Raw genomic sequence first — 17,808 nt, forward strand, 5'->3', positions numbered from 1 at the left:
AGATAGTGCTAGCAGTCCCAAAGAATTAATAGAATATCAATGACACAGGAAGGATTGAGTTAAATGTCTACTCAAACAAAGAAGGACCAAGTGAAAGAATACCAATTGACAAAATAGGTAATAGCATGCGCCTAATGTGTTTGTGGTAATGGTTAAAACATATATAATGTAAATAATATAATGATGATAATATAAGGAATGTGTGAATATAAATAAAATACTCGTGTAAGTTGTGACATTTTTACAATGTGATGTGAATCAAATCCACTGAAAAAATATTGCCAATTTAAATAGGTGCAGATTGGCTAAAAAATATGTATATATATATTACCAATGTAATCAATGCACAATACAGTATTAGTTGGTAAAAATCAATTCATAAAAAATATATACGAGGAAACCAAAAACAGAAAAAATATATTAGATATATATACTAGTGATCAAACAATTTATCGTGATATAAGTCCCATGAAATAAAGAGCTAGAAGTGATGCCGACAAGTATTAATGTCTCTGAAACAATGTTTCTTTCAAACTTATCGTGATAAAGATGTTTTGGAGTCAGAAGGATTTCCAATATAGTAGACAGGATTTCCAATATAGCAGGCAGCTGGTCTTTGGTATGTCTGATCGAAAACACAGTCTCTAGAAATGGTAAAAAGAAAGACAGCGCCTCATAGTGCAAGTGGGTTCCAACAGTAATGGATCACAGTGAGAAAATAAACAAGTGGTAGTATACTCACAAGGATGTTGGCACCTTTGTTGAAAATGGTGCAAATGGGCAGACTGACATTTAGATCAGCAGTCAGTACGCTGGAGCCAAATAGATTCCGATTCCCTGGATGGGCCGCTGTGGACTCTCCTCTATGAATGAAAGCAAGATCCTGTGATCTTCCGCTGTATATACAAACTGCAAACGGTTAGTCTATGCGTGTAGCATACACTAGGTGCAAGACAAACTTCCCAGATGATCGGAAGATAAGTGTTGTCTGATAGTGGCTGATATAACTTTGGCAGGCAGAGTAAAAAGCAAGTGATGCTATGGTAAATAAAGTTAAAAACACTTTATTTTGCGAGCTTAGGACGCGTTTCTCGGCCGCAAGCTCCTGGCCGTTTCATCAGGTAAAATGTATGCCATTATAACTTTTACCTGATGAAACGGCCAGGAGCTTGCGGCCGAGAAACGCGTCCTAAGCTCGCAAAATAAAGTGTTTTTAACTTTATTTGCCATAGCATCACTTGCTTTTTACTCTGCCTGCCAAAGTTATATCATCCACTATCAGACAACAATTATCTTCCGATCATCTGGGAAGTTTGTCTTGCACCTAGTGTATGCTACACGCATAGACTAACCGTTTGCAGTTTGTATATACAGCGGAAGATCACAGGATCTTGCTTTCATTCATAGAGGAGAGTCCACAGCGGCCCATCCAGGGAATCGGAATCTATTTGGCTCCAGCGTACTGACTGCTGATCTAAATGTCAGTCTGCCCATTTGCACCATTTTCAACAAAGGTGCCAACATCCTTGTGAGTATACTACCACTTGTTTATTTTCTCACTGTGATCCATTACTGTTGGAACCCACTTGCACTATGAGGCGCTGTCTTTCTTTTTACCTTTTCTTTTTACCATTTCCAAAGAAGGACCAAGGCTGCACAAAGGTCTATTGCTTTATTACTAAATATATAGACATGGACATCACAAGGATTCTGGGCTGTCTATTCATCACCCAAATTCCAAACAGACAAAACACACACAATATTAAAAAGCATAGAAGGCAAAATAACAATAACCGCTGTAAAAATATAATTATACCCAAAATCTAAACTAGATACTGCAGTATGCTACTCACAACAGGATTAATTGTTAAACCTAGAGTGACTCTCACGCACACATAACATGTATAAAGTTTAGATAACACTGTACCAACAAGATATATGGGGCCCCAGACTCGTACTCATATAACAATAAAAGTCTTGTGTGTCGCATAAATTACCAGGCACTGGTATAGATAAAGGGACATTTCCTTTATTGCTACTCTCAAGTGTTAACAAACACGCTCTGGCCGCAACATGAGAAACTTCCAATGTATTTCAGTCACTTCAGAATTCAAATTGCGCTATGCGCTGATGACTATGAACAATTACTATTCATCTCTAACATTGGGGTTTAATCCTGAGATAAACAAAATGGTCAGTGGTATGGAAAATGTATCTGTGAAACTGGATACTCAATGATAACAAAGTATCAACCTTATATTCCACTTGAAACAAGCCGTCTAACGGAAAGCAAGACTTGTAAAGCCAGACCTCACCTCATATCCATATGACTTCGTTCAACACTCAACAGGGCTGCAGTACCTGTGAGTATAAGCGATTCCACAGCGTTAGTCGTTATGAGCGGGTCGGCGTCTTCACTTGCTATTTGCACATCATCCGTCAGGAAAGGCTTGGTCTGTGTCAGCGTTATTGCTAATTCACCTCCTCGTGGCCCTGTTGAGTGTTGAATAAAGTCATATGGATATGAGGTGAGGTCTGGTCATAGAACTACTATGGGAAGCTGTAAAATCTGAGACAGAGAGAAATAAAAACTATAAAAATAAACCTTACCTTAATGTGTGAAGTATCAGCATCAGTGGCGGCTCTAGACTAAGGGAAGCCTTAGGTAAAACTAAATTTTGAGGCCCCTATTAAAAGGATATAAATCTTCAAATTTTACTGTCATGATTCAGACAGAGCATACAATTTTAAACAGCTTTCAAATTTATTTCTATTGTCAAATTTGCTTCATTCTTTTGGCATCTTAATTTGAAAGAGCAGCAATGCACTACTGAGAGCTAGCTGAATATATCTGGTGAGGCAATAAGAAGAGTTGTATATGTAACCCACCAATCAGCAGCTAACTGCCAGTAGTGCATTGCTACTCCTGAGCGTACCTAGGTATGCTTTTTAACAAAGGATACCAACAGAACAAAGCAAACTAGACAATAGAAGTAAATTAGAAAGTTGTTTAAAATTGGGTGCTCTGTCTGAACCATGAAAGACACATTTTGGGTTTCATATCTCTTGTTCTTTAACACACAAAAGAAAAAAAAACTGCAAAACTTAGCAACATATATTAATTAAACAGAATATTTTTCATTCAAGGATCCCCAAATACAAGTCAGCAATTGCACCCCTTGCTAATAACATTTTGCATTATTCTACATATATCATGGCATTGCCATGATACATGGCATTGCTTGGAGGAAGCCAATGGGCTGGGCTACTATGCTACAACACCTGTATGATCTGAGAAAAAAAGGGCATATTTTCCTTTGCCCCTGTGTGAGGCCCCATCATGAGTGAGGCCTTAGGTGATCGCCTATTTGGCCTAATGGTAGAGCCGCCTCTGATCAGCATGACACTATACATCAGCCACAGCAGCACATGTCAATTCTTTGCTAGGAACAAGTTCCCTCTCATCCTGCACTAGACAATGCTGCATGGGGGAGGGGCATGTGTACACTCACTTATTCTTCCCACTGACACCTTTCTACAAAGCACTGTTCCCCTAACAAACTTCAGTTAGTTAATCTTAGACCCACAGCAGAAAGAACAGGGCTAAGGGGACCAGCAGACTGGATGCTGTCTGCCCAAGGCTGCATGGATACAGACGAGTCACACAGCCTCAAGACTGAAGAGAGCAGTGTGTGCAGCTGCACAGATGCTCAAATCCCCACGTGCCTGCCACTCCAGCTTTCTGCTGCATGCGCCTACATTCAGCCCTACCCAGAAACAATCCCTACCACCAGAGCAGTGACCTGGTAACAGTGGTAACCCCAGCAGGACCTTTTCTGATGCAGTGGGATTGGCTGGATGCCGAGTTAGGGCTTTGCATTCGGTGCTGCACAGTGCACATCTAAAACAGCGCATGGCACTAGCTTGGCATGTCACATGACACCGGCACAGTCTGGCACAGTTTTTCACAAATAAATATAAGCATAGACCTTTTGACTGTGACAATATTAGGACTAACTGTGTGTGTCCCCCATGTCACATGACATCAGCAGTCTGGCATAAACTAAAAATTTTTATTTTTTTTTAAGGACTCTTGGGCCCCTCAACAAAGACTGGCCCCTGGGCAGCTGCCCCTTTTGCCCTGTGTTAAAGACGGCCTGGATATTATATATATATATATATATATATATATATATATATATATATATATATATATATATATTGTGTGTGTCAGTATATAGTATGTCTAATTGTCTATGTACAGTGTGTGCCAGTATACAGTATGCATATATACAATGTGTGTGTCAGTATACAGTATGTTATAACTTGTGTACAAGATTAATTGATTAATTGTGTGATCTGACTAATACTTGAAGCTTTTTATCAAACCCTAATAAAATGTTTATTAGAGTGAACTGAGCATGAACAAGATGTAGAAAGAACCAAGATATAAAATAGCAAATAGGTCTCGATGTGTCTTCAAGAGGTCCGAGCAACAGAATTTATAAAACTCCAGAATTTATACAAAAATCCTGGTTGTTTTGTTATTGAATGGAAAAGAGATGTATTGTCCCTGTGCAGTGTATATTAGATTATTGTGCCACAAAGCGTCTGATAAACCACAAGATACCCAGTTTATCATTAACTAGTCTCTAACGGATTGGAATAGCTTTGTGTCAGAATAACGAAAAAAGGGATAAAGACTTGTTTTACCCAATCACTAAGTACAAAGTGCATACATTCTGTCTCTAACAAAATGACAGTTTTAAGGGACTTTAAACACAAAATAAATTAGTGTTTAAAATTGAAAAAATAAGTGTAAAGTTTTTGTACCCATAATGCAAAGAGTGCTGCCATATTGTAACCTAAGTTTCCTTCTCAGCTGAAGCAAAGTATTGCAAGTAATAAATGTGTCACTAAAGTGTGCAAACAATGACTGTTTGGGATATTGCACTCACACTTCTAACAGGAATTGGAAAGCCCGCAATTTTTACATAATTAAAGTGTATTGCAAAGTTTTTTTTGTTTGTTTTACAAATTAAAAATTTTAAAGTAAATGAAACCCCCAAAAAAAATTTTTTTGTGATTCAGACAGAAAATACAATTTTAAAAAAGTTTCCAATTTACTTCTATTATCAAATTTGCTTTGTCCCCATGATAATCTGTGTTAAAGAGATACCTAGATAGGCGACTGGAGCGCCACATAGCAGGAAATAGTGCTGCCCTCTAGTGCAAATGGATAACATTCTTGCAAAACTGCTGCCATAAAGTGCTCCTGAAATGGGCCGACTCCTAAGCTTATGCCCCTGCTTTTTAACAAAAGATAATAAGAGAATGAAGAAAAATTGATAATGGAAGTAAAACATAAAGTTGTTTAAAATTGTATGTTCTGTCTGAACCATTAGGAAACATTTGGGGTTTCCTGTCCCTTAATTTTATGATCTCAAGGTGTTTAATGTCCCTTTAATGCTTAAAAAAACAGGTAAATATTTTGGAATTCAGCTCTTAAAGTGACATGAAAGTAAACATGAAATAATTCTGATTCTGAGTGTAGAATTATATAAAAAATACCATAGTTTCCTTTTTTTAATTAAATGTTCCTCTTTCTCCTGTGTCCTTTGGTGAAACTCCTTTCCTTTCCAGCACAAAGTGGTAATCTCAGGAGCGTGCACGTGACTTGAGCACTATAAAATTGTTGCAAATACTGCTGCCATATAGTCTTAAGTCACATGCACACAACTGAGCATACCTCAGTATGCTCTAATGGAATGGTTAAGGTACATTTAATAACAGAGTTAAACTATAAAATGTATTTTAATTATATGCTCTCTCTGAATAATGAATGTTTAGTTTTGGCTTCTGTGTGAGTTTAAAGGGGCTATAATCAACTTTAAAGTGATTATATAAAATGTTTAGTTGTATGTAATGAAATAATTTGCAATAATGTTTCATTATTTATTTTGCCCCTTATTATGTAATTTTTATCTGAAAATTGATCAATTTGTAATTCTCAGAACCTGCTGACTTATCAAGGCTAAACTCACATCATATTTGTCCATAATTGTCTTTATCAGATAACAACTGAAAATCAATGTACTTTATACTAACATAATGACTGTGACTAGTCTTGTTGTCTGTGGACTGAAGCCCTGATTGGCTCCTCCAAATAAACAAAATGGTGGGTCTTGACACTTGCAGTAAAAATGATGTTAATTTGTCTTCAAAACTTTAATACTTGGCTGATATTTTTTTCTATAAGAAGAAGAAATGTCTTGTGATTACAAGGTGCTTACTGTCCCTTTTAATTGCTGAAATCCTATCCTTGTATACAAATGACTGTATGGTCAGTGACACTAATATCTGAGTCACATTGTGCCTTTTGTATGATTTGAGATGTAATAGACTGTTGTGAGACTTTAGCCTCGGACTAGAACTGACTGAAATACCCTCAATCCTAAAATAACTGATTTACTCAATAAGAGGATGATTTTGAAACTGGCAGCAACTACACGGTTCTATCAGCGCTTGTGTAACTCATCAGTACTATTTTATGTTCCCTATTTCTTGTTAGGCGCTCTCATAGCTTGAATGTTTGGTTTGTCTAATGAAGAAACAGGCGAAGCTTACCGATTTTGGCATTTCTAACGACTCCTGTAAAAAAGGTACTTAACAGTTTTTAATAACATAGAGATGAAAAATTGAAGGCTAAAAAAATGTTGGGTCACTTGTCACGTTAGTCTTATTAATAGAGTTTGCTCCTTGGCTGTGTCCTCCTGGGCAGCTATGATTCATGTTGCAGGGTGAGGGAGGAACATGTATAATGCAGCAATACATGAATAGTAATGCTGGATATCTCTATACATGTTCCTCCCTGCAACATGTATAACTCATTTTCTTTTATCTAAGAAGGGTATATATATATATATATATATAAATGCAAGTCCAGTAAATCAAAAACACATTGCATACTGTATATCATTACACAGTTAAAATAAACTATACCAGAAAATATAGATGGTGCATGCCCATCATTCTACCATAAATTTAAAAAAAAAGGACATATAAAGAATATATCTAAAGGCTCAATCACAGTCTTAAAGGGACACTAAACCCAATTTTTTTCTTTTGTAATTCAGAAAGAGCATGCAATTTTAAGCAACTTTGTAATTTACTCCTATTATCATTTTTTCTTCGTTCTCTTGCTATCTTTATTTGAAAAAGAAGGCATATAAGCTTTTTTTTGGTTTCAGTACTCTGGGCAGCACTTTTTTATTGGTGGATGAATTTATCCACCAATCAGCAAGGACAACCCAGGTTGTTCACCAAAAATGGGCCGGCATCTAAACTTACATTCTTGCATTTCAAATAAAGATACCAAGAGAATGAAGAAAATTTGATAATAGGAGTAAATTAGAAAGTTGCTTAAAATGTCATGCTCAATCTAAATCACGAAAGAAAAATTTTGGGTACAGTGTCCCTTTAATGGTCCACAGTGTGAAAGAAAAAAAAGAAAAAACATGTGAGAAATATATCCTAGTACTTGAACTCGTTCTTAAAGGGATACCAAACCCACATTTTTTTCTTTCACGATTCAGATAGAGCAGCAATTTTAAGCAACTTTCTAATTTACTCCTATTATCAAATTGTCTTTGCTCTCTTGCTATCTTTATTTAAAAAGCAGGTATGTAAAGCTTAGGAGCCAGGCCCTTTTTGGTTTCCGAACCTGGGTTATGCTTGCTTATTGGTGGCTAAATGTAGCCACCAATAAGCAAGCGCTATCCAGGGTGCTGAACCTAAAATGTGCCGGCTCCTCAGCTTTACATTCCTGCTTTTTAAATAAAGATAGCAAGAGAACAAAGAAAAAAATAATAGGAGTAAATTAGAAAGTTGCTTAAAATTGCTGCTCTATTTGAATCATTAGTGAAGAATGTGGATTTAGTATCCCTTTAAGGGACAGTTATTTTATCTGAGTGGCTACATATTTTAGCAAGATGGCAAGTTGTCTAAATAAGACTGCAATCTGTCTATTAAAGCAAGTACACTCACCTCTCCTTTTCTTCTCTCTCCTCATTGTTACCTGTAGTTTAGGTAATATACTCTTGTACAGTATTGCATGTTGATGTTTTGAAAATAAATCAAACACAGGAATAATATTCCTGGTGTTTTAGAGAACCCAAATAATTGTGGACATTTCTGCCATTCTGTGAAGCCATTAATCACAGTCACATAGCAAATATATGTCATTGTCTGAAGTTTTGTATATTAGATGGCATCTCAACAAATACCCAGTATGTGTGCCAGCCAGTGCAGTAAAGGTGGCATGGAAATAAGATTACATAGCTCAGTGATCAGTAATCATGTTTAAAGGGAAAATAAAGTGAGAAGGATTCCAGGATATAGACACATCATTAAAGGGACAGTCTACACCAGAATTTTTATTGTTTTAAATATAGATAATCCCTTTTATTACTCATTCCCCAGTTTTGCATAACCAACACAGTTATAATAATACACTTTTTACCTCTGTGATTACCTTGTATCGAAGCCTTTGCAAACTGCCCCCTTATCTGAGTTCTTTTTACAGACTTGCATTTTAGCCAATCAGTGCTGACTCCTAGATAATTCCACGTGTGTGAGGTTAATGTTATCTATACGACACACATGAACTAACGCTCTCTAGTGGTGAAAAACTAACAAAATGCATTCAGAGAAGAGGCGGCCTTAAAGGTCTAAGAAATTAGCATATGACCAACCTAGGTTTAGCTTTTAACTAAGAATACTAAGAGAGAACAGCAAAATTGGTGATAAAAGTAAATTGGAAAGTTGTTTAAAATGACATGCCGTATCTGAATCATGGAAGTTTATTTTGGACTAGACTGTCCCTTTACCAAAGCAGAATCATTAATTTGTTTATTTTTATGACAAGTAGCACTTGCACAAACTGACCCTTTATCATTTCTGCTTTTTTAATATTAGAGTCACCTGGCAGATCCAGCATTGCTGTCGGAGAAAGGCCAAGCCAGAGCATGGCACAAAGACAAACAAGTGTTACCCCACTGAGATCAACACCTAAGAAGAGAAAAGAGAAGTTCTCAGACCCTGAGAACCATGCACTTGTAGATGAAATTATAAACCATTTAGAGGAACTAAATGGGAAGACACCAGGCTGTGCAGAGAAAAAAAAAGCAATCTGGGATAATGTTGTCAGAAAAGTGAATGGCGTGAGCGGCACACAACGTTCCCTGATAGACTGCAAGAAGAGGTGGAATGATTACAGAAGAAAGATCAAGAGCACCATAGCTAAATCCAGATTACATGAGTCTGCAACCGGTGAAAGGGAGCCACTGGAAGCCTTTCTGACCAGAAGACAACTCATTATTGCTAAATTCTTCAAGATGGGTGAAGAGGACAACAACAGAGAAAAACAAGAAACCTCATCTGACTCTTGTTTGGAGGAAGGTAATAAATATGCTGAGTTTGCACCTTCACCGCTTTCCGGCCTAGATTTGGAGTTCGGCGGTAGCCGTCAAAACCAGCGTTAGAGGCTCCTAACGCTGGTTTTGGCCGCCCGCTGGTATTTGGAGTCAGTGATTAAAGGGTCTAACGCTCACTTTTCAGCCGCGACTTTTCCATACCGCAGATCCCCCTACGCCATTTGCGTAGCCTATATTTTCAATGGGATCTTTCTAACGCTGGTATTTAGAGTCGTTTCTGAAGTGAGCGTTAGAGCTCTAACGACAAGATTCCAGCCGCCTGAAAATAGCAGGAGTTAAGAGCTTTCTGGCTAACGCCGGTTTATAAAGCTCTTAACTACTGTACCCTAAAGTACACTAACACCCATAAACTACCTATGTACCCCTAAACCGAGGTCCCCCCACACCGCCGCCACTCGATTAAAATTTTTAACCCCTAATCTGCCGACCGCCACCTACGTTATACTTATGTACCCCTAATCTGCTGCCCTAACATCGCCGACCCCTATATTATATTTATTAACCCCTAATCTGCCCCCCTCAACGTCGCCGACACCTGCCTACACTTATTAACCCCTAATCTGCTGAGCGGACCTGAGCGCTACTATAATAAATGTATTAACCCCTAATCCGCCTCACTAACCCTATCATAAATAGTATTAACCCCTAATCTGCCCTCCCTAACATCGCCGACACCTAACTTCAATTATTAACCCCTAATCTGCCGACCGGAGCTCACCGCTATTCTAATAAATGTATTAACCCCTAAAGCTAAGTCTAACCCTAACACTAACACCCCCCTAAGTTAAATATAATTTTTATCTAACGAAATAAATTAACTCTTATTAAATAAATTATTCCTATTTAAAGCTAAATACTTACCTGTAAAATAAATCCTAATATAGCTACAATATAAATTATAATTATATTATAGCTATTTTAGGATTAATATTTATTTTACAGGCAACTTTGTTATTATTTTAACCAGGTAAAATAGCTATTAAATAGTTAAGAACTATTTAATAGTTACCTAGTTAAAATAATAACAAATTTACCTGTAAAATAAATCCTAACCTAAGTTATAATTAAACCTAACACTACCCTATCAATAAAATAATTAAATAAACTACCTACAATTACCTACAATTAACCTAACACTACACTATCAATAAATTAATTAAACACAATTCCTACAAATAAATACAATTAAATAAACTAGCTAAAGTACAAAAAATAAAAAAGAACTAAGTTACAGAAAATAAAAAAATATTTACAAACATAAGAAAAATATTACAACAATTTTAAACTAATTACACCTACTCTAAGCCCCCTAATAAAATAACAAAGCCCCCCAAAATAACAAATTCCCTACCCTATTCTAAATTTAAAAAGTTACAAGCTCTTTTACCTTACCAGCCCTGAACAGGGCCCTTTGCGGGGCATGCCCCAAGAATTTCAGCTCTTTTGCCTGTAAAAAAAAACATACAATACCCCCCCCCCCAACATTACAACCCACCACCCACATACCCCTAATCTAACCCAAACCCCCCTTAAATAAACCTAACACTAAGCCCCTGAAGATCTTCCTACCTTGTCTTCACCATCCAGGTATCACCGATCCGTCCTGGCTCCAAGATCTTCATCCAACCCAAGCGGGGGTTGGCGATCCATAATCCGGTCCAGAAGAGGCTCCAAAGTCTTCCTCCTATCCGGCAAGAAGAGGACATCCGGACCGGCAAACATCTTCTCCAAGCGGCATCTTCGATCTTCTTCCATCCGGAGCGAAGCGGCAGGATCCTGAAGACCTCCAGCGCGGAACATCCATCCGGACCGACGACTGAACGACGAATGACTGTTCCTTTAAGGGACGTCATCCAAGATGGCGTCCATCGAATTCCGATTGGCTGATAGGATTCTATCAGCCAATCGGAATTAAGGTAGGAATTTTCTGATTGGCTGATGGAATCAGCCAATCAGAATCTAGTTCAATCCGATTGGCCGATCCAATCAGCCAATCAGATTGAGCTCGCATTCTATTGGCTGATCGGAACAGCCAATAGAATGCGAGCTCAATCTGATTGGCTGATTGGATCAGCCAATCGGATTGAACTTGATTCTGATTGGCTGATTCCATCAGCCAATCAGAAAATTCCTACCTTAATTCCGATTGGCTGATAGAATCCTATCAGCCAATCGGAATTCGAGGGACGCCATCTTGGATGACGTCCCTTAAAGGAACAGTCATTCGTCGTTCAGTCGTCGGTCCGGATGGATGTTCCGCGCTGGAGGTCTTCAGGATCCTGCCGCTTCGCTCCGGATGGAAGAAGATCGAAGATGCCGCTTGGAGAAGATGTTTGCCGGTCCGGATGTCCTCTTCTTGCCGGATAGGAGGAAGACTTTGGAGCCTCTTCTGGACCGGATTATGGATCGCCAACCCCCGCTTGGGTTGGATGAAGATCTTGGAGCCAGGACGGATCGGTGATACCTGGATGGTGAAGACAAGGTAGGAAGATCTTCAGGGGCTTAGTGTTAGGTTTATTTAAGGGGGGTTTGGGTTAGATTAGGGGTATGTGGGTGGTGGGTTGTAATGTTGGGGGGGGGGGTATTGTATGTTTTTTTTTACAGGCAAAAGAGCTGAAATTCTTGGGGCATGCCCCGCAAAGGGCCCTGTTCAGGGCTGGTAAGGTAAAAGAGCTTGTAACTTTTTTAATTTAGAATAGGGTAGGGAATTTTTTATTTTGGGGGGCTTTGTTATTTTATTAGGGGGCTTAGAGTAGGTGTAATTAGTTTAAAATTGTTGTAATATTTTTCTTATGTTTGTAAATATTTTTTTATTTTCTGTAACTTAGTTCTTTTTTATTTTTTGTACTTTAGCTAGTTTATTTAATTGTATTTATTTGTAGGAATTGTGTTTAATTAATTTATTGATAGTGTAGTGTTAGGTTAATTGTAGGTAATTGTAGGTAGTTTATTTAATTATTTTATTGATGGGGTAGTGTTAGGTTTAATTATAACTTAGGTTAGGATTTATTTTACAGGTAAATTTGTTATTATTTTAACTAGGTAACTATTAAATAGTTCTTAACTATTTAATAGCTATTGTACCTGGTTAAAATAATTACAAAGTTGCCTGTAAAATAAATATTAATCCTAAAATAGCTATAATATAATTATAATTTATATTGTAGCTATATTAGGATTTATTTTACAGGTAAGTATTTAGCTTTAAATAGGAATAAGTTATTTAATAAGAGTTAATTTATTTCGTTAGATAAATATTATATTTAACTTAGGGGGGTGTTAGTGTTAGGGTTAGACTTAGCTTTAGGGGTTAATCCATTTATTAGAATAGCGGTGAGCTCCAATCGGAAGATTAGGGGTTAATAATTGAAGTTAGGTGTCGGCGATGTTAGGGAGGGCAGATTAGGGGTTAATACTATTTATGATAGGGTTAGTGAGGCGGATTAGGGGTTAATAACTTTATTATAGTAGCGCTCAGGTCCGCTCGGCAGATTAGGGGTTAATAAGTGTAGGCAGGTGTCGGCGACGTTGTGGGGGGCAGGTTAGGGGTTAATAAATATAATATAGGGGTCAGCGGTGTTAGGGGTAGCAGATTAGGGGTACATAGGGATAACGTAGGTGGCGGCGGTTTACGGAGCGGCAGATTAGGGGTTTAAAAAAATATGCAGGGGTCAGCGATAGCGGGGGCGGCAGATTAGGGGTTAATAAGTGTAAGGCTAGGGGTGTTTAGACTCGGGGTACATGTTAGAGTGTTAGGTGCAGACGTAGGAAGTGTTTCCCCATAGCAAACAATGGGGCTGCGTTAGGAGCTGAACGCTGCTTTTTTGCAGGTGTTAGGTTTTTTTTCAGCTCAAACAGCCCCATTGTTTCCTATGGGGGAATCGTGCACGAGCACGTTTTTGAGGCCGGCCGCGTCCGTAAGCAACTCTGGTATCGAGAGTTGCTTTTGCGGTAAAAATGCTCTACGCTCCTTTTTTGGAGCCTAACGCAGCATTTGTTTGAACTCTCGATACCAGAGTTAATTTTATGGTGCGGCCAGAAAAAAGCCCGCGGAGCGTTAACAGCCCTTTTACCGCCGAACTCCAAATCTAGGCCTCCCACTTCTCAAATAGTAAATGATTAAACAGATTGTTAGTAAAATATCTGACTCTTATGTCCAACTTAGTCATAGGGCAGCATGTGTTAATATACCTTTTCAAGACCCATATGAATTATGTAGACAATGTGTTAACTAATAATGTTTTCAGCAGGACGGGATGTTTTATTATTTTTTTATATTTCACCACACAAAGTTGTAAAGGCTTAAGGGCAACTAAAGTTAAAAAAAAATAGTTTCAAGTTTAAAGAACATTCCAGTATACATTGGGCTTGATTCATCAAGCCTTCTCCTCCCCTAAGACTGCAGGGTTCTCAGAATTGATCAGACCGTTGCTTCCCTACATTCTTCTCCACCTCTTAGGTGGAGAATTTCAATCTCCCCGGTCTCGTCCGACCAGGGAGATTGACAGCTCCTGCCCGCATGTGATTGGCTGTGCGTGGGCAGGGGGCGTCATTGCACGCGAGCGCAAAATAGTGCTTGTTTGCAATGTTGAATTACGCCAGTGGATTGCTGCATGCAGAGGCGAGCTGGGGCAGACAGGGGCGAATATGTACGCTCATGTTCACCCTTGCTTGATAAATCTAGCCCATAATGTGAACATGCACATTGTTTTTATATAACACTTTCTGAGGCTCCAGCACCTACTGTGCACGAATACACAGTATATTACATTTTGTGATTGGCTGATGGCTGTCACATGAAAAATTGGATTAACTTTCAAATGTGCCAGGAAATATTCTACTGCTCATTTAAAATTCAAAGTAAGTGCTATTGTATTGTCTTTGTTTTGTGCATTTGTCAGTTGTTAAATACTTCTGTATTTATTGGTACTTTAGGGTTTAGGAATTTAACGTTGCACACAACCGCTATTTTGTGCTCGCGTGCCACCCCGCACATAGCCAATCACGCGCGGGCAGAAGCTCTTAATCTTGCCGGTAGGAAGAGATTGGGGAGAAATTCTCCACCTAAGAGGTAGAGAAGAGGGTATTGAAGCAGCTTGATAAATCCATACCGCAGGTTCTCGCTTGTGAGAACCTGCAGTAGAAGGGCTTGATAAGTCTATCCCTTAGTGTAAGAATTATGCAGACACACAGGGCTCTTTTCCAATCTGTTAGAAGTTCTCCGGCCCATTAGCAAGCACTTTTCCCACCAATTGTATCAGCGGTTAACCTCTTGAGACACAATTTTAGCCGGTGTAGCGCATCATGCCTTAGCTTTATGCACATGAAACATTCACAAAAACAATATTTATTTATAGTGGTAATGTGTAATTAGACATCATAACTAGACTTGTGCAGCTTCGAAAAATTAGTTTCGGATCGATTCGAATTTTGGTTCGGATCTATTCGAATTCGAAAAAATTTGAATGAATTCGTTTCGGATTCATTCGGATTCTTTCGGATTCGGAAAAAATTTGGTTCGATTCGGTTCGAATCGATTCGGAAATTCGGAATTTCGGTAAGTGTTAGGTGGGATGTGCTGTGTATTTCACTAGTATTATGTACTGTATATTAGGTTTAACCCATAGCAGAGTGATAAAACCTAATATACTGTACAATACTAGTGTAATACACGGCCATCCGAATCTACCGAATACATCCGAATCGATTCGGATGTATTCTAATCGATTCGGATGTATTCGATTCGATTCGGATTTATTCGGTAGATTCGCAGTATTTTAATTCGGAAATTCGAATCGATCCGAATTTTCCGAATTTTCCGAATTTCCAAATCGATCCGAAACGAATCGCACATGTCTAATCATAACAATGTAATCACATATAGACACAAAATGACAGGAAACAGTTCATTTCAGACATTAATGATCTTGCCACGAGATTAAAAAACTGCAGCACATAAGTGATCAGCTATAACGATAAATGACTCATTCCGTTTTCCTTTCATATCAGCTGATGATAGTGTGATGGAGGAAGAATACAGCAAAAAAGATCCAGTATAAGGGGCCGACGTATCAAGCAGCGGATGCTGCTTATTCTGCGTGAGCCTTCTGGCTCGCCGGAAACAGGATTTAAGAAGCAGTGGTCTTAAGACCGCTGCTCCTTAACTTGTCTGCCACCTCGGACAATGATTGAGACCCCCTGCTAGCGGCCGATTGGCGGCAAATGTGAAGGGGGCAGCATTGCACAAGCATTTCACCAGAAATGCTTATGCAATGATAAATGCCGACAGCATATGCTGTCGGCATTAAGCGGTGTTGGGCAGACATGATTTGCTACAGCGAATCATGTCCGCCCGACATTTGATAAATCAGCCCCATGAGTCTATTTTGCTACAACCCCCATCTATACATGTCAATTCATTTGCATATTGTTACCCTTTTTCAAAAGAAATGCAACAATTAACCTTCTTGAAAGATTCTAATTGGGTAACTTAACAGATACGGCATAGAAGGTCTGATTGGCTGGTGTGAGATAGTAATATGAGGAAAACTATATAGTTCAGGAACAACTAACTATTTGGAAGTGAGAACTTACAAAATAAATAAGGCTTGTTGGTTAAAGGGACAGTCTAGTGTAAAAATATTAATGCTCTGTTTTGTTTTATGAATTTAGCTCCTTTAAAAAGATTAAACACACATTCAAATTTGCACCCCTAAAACCCATTATTCTGCTCTAGACTAGTATACAGCCAGTGATTTATTTAAAAGCATATTTCTCTCTTATTCTATATCAGAAAGTTAATAAGAATTCATTGTATTCATATTTTTTTAGTGTCAACATCCATAACATCTTTTTTAATATCTGACTCTGAAGAAGACTTTGATATACCTTCTAAGAAATCTTCATCCATCTCAAGTTCTATAATGGGGAGCGATCCGCAGAATAAACCATGCTCACAGGCTTCTGAAGCACAAATATCCGGACAATCTTTCACAAACCTCAGAGCTGAAGAACAAGGACGATCCAACAAAACTACACTTATAACATCTTTCACTGAACCTGCAAAGTTTGATTCAAAAATAGATGAGTTAATTGCTCAGCAGAAGGACACCAATGAAATTCTCGAAAATATGCGCAGTGAAATTCACCGACTTGTGAATGAGCAGAGAAAAATGTGTCGCTTTTTGAAGAAAAACTTTGTAGTGCAACAAAAATCCATAATGTCTACTCAGAAGATGGCAAGAGACCACCAAAATATTTTGGATCTTTCATTAAAAAATCTTCATAATAAAATAGATGAGCTGAACAACACTGCATGTGAAAAAAGCTTACAGGGTTTACTGTCCAGTGATGAGTCAGATGCATCTATGCCTCAAAAAAAGGGAAATGGGAAGAGGAAAAAAAAGAGAACAGGAGGAAGCCCATCTTTTATCCTGTCTAAAAAACAAGCAAAAAACTAATAATAGCACAGCGTATGTACTTTTCAATTCTTTCTTTTAAAATGACTTTGGATATTCACTATACACCTCTGTGCCTACATCTACTATATGAGTCACATAACAACATTAGTGGCAGAGACTTAATTAGGAACCACTGTGCCAAGGTGCAAAACTGGAGACTGAACTGCTTTCTGCCCCATGTATGCCAAGCTCCATGCACTTCTATACACACATATTCAAAGCTCCAAATCCTGCGACTGATGTATTCCAAATGTTTCTTTTGGATCCTAAAAACATAATTAAAATGGTATTCCTCCCTTGCTGTTCTTAAATATATTTAAAAAATTATATATTTACAAGAGTTGGCAAACAAGTCCTAATTTTATCATAAAAAAAACTTTTAGAGACTCTTAAAATATTTTTAAAGTTATCTTACCTTTAGCTCAAAATACTTCTGCCATTATGGGCGAGGTCTGGCGAACATGTGGGTGATCCAATAATTCAAATCCAGATTCAGCAATAGTAGCCATGGCAACAAAGGACTTATTGTGTTGGTGGAAAAGGACGTTCTGACTCATCTTACTTCGTCTCTTCTCCTGAAATGCTTTGCTAAATTTCCAGTAAAGTTGGCATTGTAGTCACCTCTTATAGTCTTTCCTTTCTGTAGGAAGTAAGTCATCAAAATTCCCTTTGCATCCCAAAACATATTATTTGGATGCAATATATACAAGAGTGGGGGGGGGGGGGTGCAACTGAGCCTCCATTGCTTGAACTGCTTTTTTTTGTTGCAGAATCAAAGTGCTGTATTTACAATTCATCCCCAGTGACAAATCACTTACAAAGTCATAAAGATTCCTTTGAATACTTATTAGAAA

At 38.1% G+C, this 17,808-nt stretch overlaps 1 protein-coding gene across 3 annotated transcripts in view; it reads left to right on the forward strand.

The window, feature by feature from the left end:
• LOC128638385 (uncharacterized) overlaps positions 1–17,808 on the forward strand; it is a 39,964-nt gene extending 22,156 nt beyond the window's left edge. For 2 of the 3 annotated variants that reach the window (XM_053690316.1, XM_053690315.1), the window contains exons 2-4: positions 6,572–6,662; positions 8,977–9,459; positions 16,326–17,808. In XM_053690316.1, the coding sequence (XP_053546291.1) occupies positions 6,605–6,662; positions 8,977–9,459; positions 16,326–16,954 (1,170 nt within the window). In that variant the 5' untranslated portion in view covers positions 6,572–6,604 and the 3' untranslated portion in view covers positions 16,955–17,808. Of the gene's footprint in view, positions 118–6,571; positions 6,663–8,976; positions 9,460–16,325 lie in introns of all 3 variants that reach the window. The other variant, XM_053690317.1, reaches the window with a different exon arrangement.

This window comes from Bombina bombina, chromosome 8 (genome assembly GCF_027579735.1).
Source record: "Bombina bombina isolate aBomBom1 chromosome 8, aBomBom1.pri, whole genome shotgun sequence".
Classification (NCBI taxonomy): Eukaryota; Metazoa; Chordata; class Amphibia; order Anura; family Bombinatoridae; genus Bombina; species Bombina bombina.